We start from the raw sequence: 9192 nt of genomic DNA, 5'->3' as shown, positions 1-9192 counted from the left end.
GTGGAGTCTCACTCTGTTGCCCAGGCTGGAGTACAGTGGCAAGGTCACAGCCACCCCAGTGTCGACCTGCTGGGCTCTAGTGATCCTTCCACCTCAGCCTTCCAAGTAGCCAGAACTACAGGCACGTGCTACCATGCCCGGTTCATTTTTGATTTATTGTAGAGACAGGGTCTCGCCAAGTTGCCCAGGCTGGTCTCGAACCCGCAACCTCAGGCAATCCACCTGTCTCGGCCTCCCAAAGTGCTGAGCCACCGAGCCTGAGTCACCAAGCCTGGCCTCACTGTTTTCTTAAAGTGTATAGCCCTATCCTCAATTAAGGAAATATACAAGAAATTGAAATGTTCCCAGTTACACAAACCTACTATTACAAATCTATTATAAATGAATCTTAGACACAAAGGAAAATGTCAATATATTATATTACCCAAACTCAAACTGCATAAAAAATAAAAACCAAAATAATATGTATGTGATATTCTTGGTTAGAAACATTTTAGCAAAAATATGGCAACTAGTGGATTTTAAGCCAGTTCACTGAGTAAAGGGGTCTGTAATAACCTCTGGTTTTCTTGGGAGAAAAACATCACATTTCCTCACATACTTGTGAGAGTAAGGTGCAAACCTATAAAAACTGGTAGACCATTAATAAAAAATAAAAACAGTATCAATACAGTACTGAAGAATTGGACTTTTTTTTTTTGTAAATGAAATGCTTCTCATTTTTAGAGTTAAAAATCAAATGCTAGAGTGTCCACTGGATGTCGCTGAAGTCCCCAGGGTCTCCTAGGCCCCCCTCTGCTTCTAAGTAATTCATGAATGCGGCCATAGCTGTGTCATCATTGTCACACAAGGCATCGAAATCCAGCTGTGCCCCATCACCTGTGAATGAAAATATTGACTTGTGTGAGCAAAGGTGATCAATATTCATACATTTCATACATTTGGAGGTTAAAAAATGATTATCATTAAAAATGGCAAAGTGAGACTAGAATACAATGTATTTTTCAATACACTGTAAAATTACATTGAAAAATACAATATATTTTTGAAAGTATATGTTTTAAATTGGAGAAGCCTGATATATTTTTAATGGCTTATCCATTTTTACAACAATCTGTTGTCAGATAAATTGCACTTAATTCATATGATGCACTGAAGTGAGGCTAATCTATAAGTTTTCTAATAGAAAATGGCTCTGCTAAAGGACATGAACTCCCAGAGAGCTGGAAGCTAGGGGATGGGGTGCATGTGTGTGTGGAGAGCCTGGAAAGAAAAATTTAACTTTAATCTTCCTTGTGAAAAACCTGTATTTGTTTAATCCTGAAATGAGAAGGCTGAAACAAAAGCATTACCTTCCAAAAATATGAAATTTTCTTTTAAAAGGGGAGTAACCAGAATTTTTTTTTTTTTTTGAGTTGGAGTCTCACTCTGTCACCCAGACTGGAGTGCAGTGGTGCACGCTACCGTGCCCAGCAAATATTTGATTTATTGTAGAGATGAGGTCTCGCCAAGTTGCCCAGGCGGGTCTCCAACCCGCGGGCTCAAGCAATCCACTCACCTCAGCCTCCCAAAGCACAGGATTACAGGCTGAGCAACCAAGCCTGGCTAGAATTTTTTTTATTAAAAAAGGAAATAAGAGGAACCAGAAATGAGATTTAAGTCAGACATAGAAAGAGGTTCTAGAAATTAAGGGTTAAGTGCAGATAAAAATTAACAAAAGATTTCCATATATCTTTCAAACTACAGTAGAATTTGAGATGATTAACATGTGGCTCTATGTGTATGTGAAACTGATATTCAAGTTCCTTTATTCTTTTTAACATACACTTTCAGCACAGCAATGTTAGTTGTAGGGGATATGAAATCAGGTACAATGGTTTGATTGTTTCCACCAAAGTTCATGTGTTGGGAATTTAATCTTCAATGCAATAGTGGTGAGAGATGATTAGGTCATGAGGATAATGTCATCATCAGGAGAGTGAGTTATCTTGAGAGTAGATTCATTATAAAAGTGAGTTTGGCCAATTTTTGCTTTCTTGCTCCCACCTACTCTTGCCCTCTTGCCTTCCACTACAGGATGACAAAGCATGAAGGTCCTCACCAGATGTCTGCACCATGCTCTTGGACTTCCCATCCTCCAGAACCATGAGTCAAACAAATTTCTGTTTGGTAAAAATTACCCAGTCTGAAGTGTTCTGGTATAGCAGCATACAACACCATTTAATTTCATCTTACTTGATTTGGACTTTGCATAAACATTGTTAAAATGAATGAATGCATCTTAAACTTTTCATGACTTGTGTACTTCAAAAATTCTTGGTAATTCTTGTGACTGGACCTTTTTTTCTGGATAAAAATTCTTTAGTTTTATTTAAATTGTGTACATTTGGTAATATTCATAGCTAACTTAGTTTACAACTGAATTCTTAATGGCAGGTCCATTGAGTAACACACATTTTAAAATCAAGAGTATGACTATTGTATTTAGAATTTTGAATGAAAAAAATCTTAGTTTTAAAACTATTTGCTTCTCTAGAAATCTCTTGGGCCTGAAAACACAGTGATTAAGAGGGAGTTTTTGGTAAACTAAAATGGTCACCAGCTCCCCAAGAAAACTTACTGAGGAGTGGTTCATGATTGTGGACAGCAACAGTGCTCTGGTTTTGCCTGGAAGCCTCTAGCTCTCCCATTTCTGAAGGACTTAGTGGGAACAACTCCTTATTTGACATCTGGAAAGAGAATAATAAACAGTGAGGTGTTCCTACTTTAATGAAATAGAGACTCTTAGCACTTATCACGTTGGGCTGCCTCCAGCTCCACCACTATGATAATCAATATGGCAATTTGCATTTCCTGATTTACTACATGCCAAGATCTCCACATGCCTCATCTCATTTTATTTTTCAAATGTTGTGAGGAGGTGGAATTACATAATCAATCTGCAACCTAAAAAGACTAATATCTTGCCCAAGGTGCTGAACTCATGATTCTAAACCAAGTCTACCTGACTCCAAAGCCTATATTTATATACATATATATATATATATATATTTTTTTTTTTTTTTTTTTAGTTGGAATCTCACTCTGTCACCCAATGGCACACTCACGGCCACCCCAGCATTGACCTACTGGGCTCCAGCAATCCTTCTACTTCAGCCTTCCAAGTAGCTGGAACTACAGGTGTACACTACCACACCCAGCTAATTTTTGATTGACTGTAGAGACGAGGTCTCGCCAAGTTGCCTGGGCTGGTCTTGAACCTACAGGCTCAGGCAATCCACTTGCCGTGGCCTCCCAAAGTGCTGGGATTACAGGCTGAGCCACCAAGCCTGATCACATTCTTAATTCCATAACTGAAGATAACTACTATAATAAAAAGGTTTGGATTAAGAAGAAATCTTCTTTGCTTGGGATCAAAGTTATTTATTTTTCAAAAAATAATGGCAAAACTATATCTCACATGAAACACTATGGGAAATACTGCTTTGGAGAGGGAAACAGATTAAGCCACATGCTATCAAAAAGTTTTTATACTGTTCCATAGTGATAGGCCAAACAATCTAATAATCAATGTAGCTCACAAAATAAGAAAGCAATTACCTATATTGTCTTATTAAGTTGATATACTTTGTCTATAGAATGCCTACATAATATATATAAGACATTTTTGTTTATTACAACTTAAATTTCTTTAGCATATTGTCTTGCACACGAGGGGCACCCAATAAACATTTGCTACATGTATGAATGAATGAATAAATAATAGCCCAGAAGATTTCTGCTATTTGTATTTTCAAGTTTTTGTTCATTTCTGGTCAGATAAAATTTCTCTTTTCTCCTATATTCTAATACGCTTAGTTTATATACCCACTTTAAAGCTTTTTATTGTTTATTGTCCATCCTATATTAGAATCATATTGTATTTTAGTCTTCCAGATAGCACTAGGTTTGGTCATTTTTTTTTTTTTTTTTGAGTCAGGGTCTCACTCTGTAGCCCAGGCTAACGTTCACAACTCAATGCAGCCTTCAACTTCCTGACTCAGGCGATCTTCCCACTTCAGTCTCCTGAGTAGATAGGACTACAGGTGCATGCCACCACGCCTGGCTAATTTTTGTATTTTTTGTAGCATCAAGGTCTTACTATGTTGCCCAGGCTGGCCTCAAACTCCTGGGCTCAAGCAATCATTCTACCTTAGTCTCCCAAAGTGCTGGGATTACAGGCATAAGCCACCACACCTGGCCCTGGTAATCTTTTTTATATGCAGCAATGTATTTCAAATAACTAGTATTTGTTCAATTGAATTAAACGTAGTATACGGTATTTTTCTTGTGGCTTATATTAAGTAAATGTTTCTTTCAAACTACAAGGAGTATATTTAATCCATTGAACTGGAACATATTTAAGTAACAATACTAGCTACCATTTATTGAACACTTACTATGTGCCACGCACTATTGTAAGATTTCGTTTGTTTTTGTTTTAAATCACTTAATTCTCATACTACTCCAGGAGATCAACGATATTACTACCTCTGCTTTATAGATGAGGAAATCGGGGCATAGTTTAAGTAACAAACCTGAGGTTATTAAGGCACAAAAAGATTAAGAAACAAACCCAAGGTTATGTAGCAGTATGAGTCAGATCCTATGCTTCCAGCAACTTCATACATTTTTTTTTTTTTTTTTTTGGAGACAGGGTCTCACTCCATCACCCAGATGCATGCCACCACCTAGAAATACGGTGGCACAATTATAGCTTACTGCAGCATCAAATTCCTAGGCTCAAGTGATCCTCCTGCCTTAGTCTCCAGGTAGTGCTCCATGCCCAGTCAATGTTTCGTGTTTTTTTTTTTTTTTTAGAGACAGTGCTTGCTATATATGTCTAGGCTTACTCTTAACCATTATGTAATACCACTACTTAAAAACAACTGAGTGGCCAGAAATAATTCATTTATTTTTTTACAGAATGACTTCTTTTCTTAAATAAGATAATCAACAAAGAGCAAATTTTATTGCTTATTTATTTCATAAATATTATCATGTACAAGTGTACTTACATTCCTGCAGTTTACAGTGTGAGTATCTTTCATTAAATCTGTTGGACTTGAATCATCAAGGGATGAAGAAGTCTGTAACCTTTAAAAAGTGAATCATAAAACATCTGTTGTTTTTTTACATATTTTAGGAGGAAATTTTCTCCTCTAAATACATAATAATGTACTGATAAAAATACAGTGAGGAACTTGAAACTGAATATCATAATAGCTTTCACAGTTAGACTGGCTTGCTAGGGGCCAGACTTATTTTTGACTATACAGTGCTTTAAAAAAGCATTCTATAGTAAATAGAAAAATAAAGCTCTCAGGTAAAAGCTCTTTTTTTTTTTTGAGTTGCAGTCTCACTCTGTCGCCCAGACTGGAGTGCAGTGGCTGCTCCCGGCCACCGCAGCCTCGACCTGCTGGGCTCCAGTGATCCTTCCGCCTCAGCCTTCCGAGTAGTCGGAATTACAGGCGTGTGCTACACGCCCGGCTAATTTTTTGATTTTATTGTAGAGATGAGGTCTCGCCTGCCCAGGCGGGTCTTGAAGCCACGGGCTCAGGCAATCCACTCACCTCAGCCTCCCAAAGGTGTGGGATTACAGGCTGAGCCACCGAGCCCGGCAGGTAAAAGCTCTTGAATAAATCATATCGCCTGTCAATACAGCACATAGAAAAATAACAGAATAACACAACACCATTTAAAATACAGACATCAAAAATCAGTTCCTCATCAAGATACTAAACAGCAGAACTGAGAGTAAAGCAAAATTTACTAACATTCTAGAATATTTTTAATGTGAAAAAATATCCTATTTGTACTGTAATAGGTCATCCCCAGTTAAAAAAATAAATGAAACACACACATAGAAAACAGAATGGGCAAATATAGCTTTATGTCTTTATGTATTTCCAAGGAGGTGACTGAGAAGGAATTATAGAGGAAGAAACTGAAACAGAGGAATGAAATGGCTTAGGAAGAAAAACAGAGAAGATTGGTGACCTGTCTTGGAGATCTTCCAAAGAACAAACAATGTAAATAGCTTGGCTGGATTTTTATTCTGTGGTTCATGTCCCCAGCATTATGAAAGTATAATCAATAAATACAACTGTGTACATTTGAGGTGTAAAACATGATCTGATATATGTAAACACTGAAATTAATAAATTATGCTCATTCACATATTCATCTCACACAATTACCATTTTTTGTGGTGAAAATGTTCAAGATCTACTCTTACCAATTTTTAAGTATACAGTACATTATAAGGAACTATTGTTACCATGCTATACAACAGAACTCCCAACTCAAACAATTAAATCAAATTAAATGGACTTCTAGATCCACTGCCATTGCTTTTTTTCATTACCTAGATCACTGAGTTGTAAAGTCTTAAAATCGGAAGGGACCTTGGATCCTGTGGTGAAAGTCAGTCTAGAATTAGACACTAAAAGTGTGCTAATCACACATTTCAGTTTTTAATAATGTACATGTTGGAGTCCATTTTACATAGTAAGTCTTGTGAAAAGACTTGTAATCAAAGCTTATGATAGATCACACACACACGCCTTTGTGCATATGCTTTATAATACTTAAAGTACACATATATCACATAGTAAGTATCCAATAAATATTCAGTAAAATAAACTAGGCAGACAGAAGGCGTATATACATATAAACTTCTTTTTTTCCAATTTCTGTACTTTTTTTCTTTTTCTGTTTATTTTTTGTGTACCTTTTCATTTTTACCATATATTTTAAAGGTCTTTCCATATTAGCATAAATAGAACCACTTCATTTTTAATAGTTGTAGTGCTCTCCACTGTATAGATATACCATAACAAGTTGTAATTATAAATATTTAAATCACGACTGTACACAATGCAGCAATGAACAGTCTTGTCATAGATCTTTGTTTAACTATGTAAGAATACATGCTTCTAAGATAGAATTTCTGAGTCCAAGATTACATACACTTACATTTTTTACGGGTATTATCTAACTGTCCTCCAAATGACTGCACCAATTTATTACATATTTTCACAGTTTGAGTGCCTGTTTTATCACACTCTCACGAGTACTGATTACCAAACTTTCAAATCTTTGACAATCTTCAGTTAAAAAAGTATCTCATTATTGCTGAATTTTGTGTATACATATTTTTTAACTATGAGTGGAGTTGAGCAATTTAAAAATTCTTGGCCATTCATATTTTATTTTCTGTTCATGTTCACTGTCTACCTTTTCAAATTGTATTATTTTAAAAGATCACTTAATAACTACTTTTTACGCTATAGAACTTAATATACATAAAGATATACAAAGTTTAATATATATATAAAGCTTAATAACTATTCCTCATACTATAAAACTCTTCATATATTAAGATATTTACTCTGTTTCATCATATGAAATGTGCATAATTTCCACAGTTTATCTTTTAACGTTGTTATAATAGTATAGTCATACATAAGTTTTGAATTTTTATATAATTAAATTTATCAAATTTTAAAAATACATTCTAGGTTTTGTGTGATGTTCAGAAAGAATTTTTTAAATTGAGGTTATAAAAATCCATACATGTGTTCTTGAAAGACTTTTATGGTGTTATAATTTCACTTTGAACTTGTTGATTTATCAGAAATTTATTTTTTATTTATTTTTTATTTTTTGAGTTGGAGTCTCACTCTGTTGCCCAGACTGGAGTGCAGTGGCTGCTCCTGGCCACCCCGGCCTCGACCTGCTGGGCTCCGGCGATCCTTCCACCTCAGCCTTCCAAGTAGCTGAAACTACAGGTGCGTGCTATCACACCCGGCTAAGTTTTTGATTTATTGAAGAGATGAGGTCTCACCAAGTTGCCCAGGCAGGTCTCGAACCTGTGGGTTCAGGCAATTCACTCACCTCAGCCTCCCAAGGTGCGGGATTACAGGCTGAGCCACAGAGCCCGGCTCAGAAATTTATTTTAATGTAAAGAATAAAGTTGGGATCTAACTTCATTTTATTTTTCCAAGTGGTTATACAATGATAATGCCCTTTAATGTTTAATTCATTTCCACTTAATATTTAAAACACCTTATACATTTCTATATGCATTTGAATCTACTCTATAGAGGGTTAGGGCTTGGGTTAGGAAATCTTTTATAATCTAATCTTTTATATTGATCTATTTTTTTATTTGCACGAAAATGTTTTAGTGATAGTAGCTTTATAACACATTTTAATATCTGATAGGGCTAGTCTTACTTTATTACTTTTATTTTTCATGAGTTTTCTGGATATTTAATATGGTTGAATAATCTGTTGCATTCCAAAAAACAAATGCATGGTGGAATGTTGACTACACTCACAATGAATTTATAGGCTGGTTTAAAGAACACTGACAGTCACAATACAGAGACTTCACACTGGAAAACAGCTTAAATCAAGAAAGGTATTTGAGTTATCTTTTATGTACTTTCACAAATTTTAAGGGTTTTTTAAAAATGTAGGTAGGTCTGAATACTTCTTGTAAAATTTGTTTCTTAAAATTTTTTCTTTTCTGCTAATACTGTAAAGGTGATCATCTCCTCCATTATATTAAACTAGTGGCATTTTCTTTCACCCATGTCAGCTCTGGCATGGCTCTCTATTTTTCCTTCTTCTTTCTCTAATAAACTTTGTTTTAAAACTTTGAAAACAAAAAACACTGGCTATTGTTTGCATATAAGAAAACTACTAATTGTTGTAAATTGGTTTTATAAACATGGTAATAATTTTACTTGTAAAAATATTTTTTACAACAATAAAACATTACCTTTGTAAATCCAGAACTTCATTTGCAATATCTGTTCCAATACTGCCAGCACCAAGGACTGTTCCAGTAGACATTCCAGGCACACTAATACAAGACTGTCTAGAGGATTCTAAATAAGAGCAAAAGGAAAAATTCAGTTGAGGCCTCTAAAAAATATAAAACTTTAGTTATTTTTCTTTCAGTTTAAATAATCTCCTACTTCTCTCCTTTAGAGAAACAAACTAGCTGCATCCTAAAATGTTAAAAATCATTCATTCCTGCTTTACAAACACAGCTCATGATATTCTAAGATACTTATGAAGAGTGAGATGCCTCGAGTGTGTAGAGTCACTGAGGGCACAATCATGACCTGGGATCCTTGA

General features: G+C 35.3%; 1 protein-coding gene across 1 annotated transcript in view; it reads right to left on the bottom strand.

Moving 5' to 3' along the window:
* Positions 1–402: 402 nt before the first annotated feature.
* The window catches only part of ARNTL2 (aryl hydrocarbon receptor nuclear translocator like 2), a 41531-nt gene continuing 32741 nt past the window's right edge, over positions 403–9192 (bottom strand). Inside the window, exons 14-17 of the mRNA XM_021713864.1 lie at positions 8831–8939; positions 5058–5136; positions 2621–2729; positions 403–879 (exon numbers count right to left, since the gene is read on the bottom strand). Coding sequence (XP_021569539.1) covers positions 743–879; positions 2621–2729; positions 5058–5136; positions 8831–8939 — 434 coding nt within the window. The 3' untranslated portion in view covers positions 403–742. The remainder of the gene's footprint in view (positions 880–2620; positions 2730–5057; positions 5137–8830; positions 8940–9192) is intronic.

The sequence above is a fragment of the Carlito syrichta genome, unplaced genomic scaffold (genome assembly GCF_000164805.1).
Source record: "Carlito syrichta isolate Samal-C Ts95f unplaced genomic scaffold, Tarsius_syrichta-2.0.1 Scaffold93672, whole genome shotgun sequence".
Classification (NCBI taxonomy): domain Eukaryota; kingdom Metazoa; phylum Chordata; class Mammalia; order Primates; family Tarsiidae; genus Carlito; species Carlito syrichta.
Note: the sequence above shows the minus strand (reverse complement) of the source record. Positions and strands in the feature narration are given on the sequence as shown.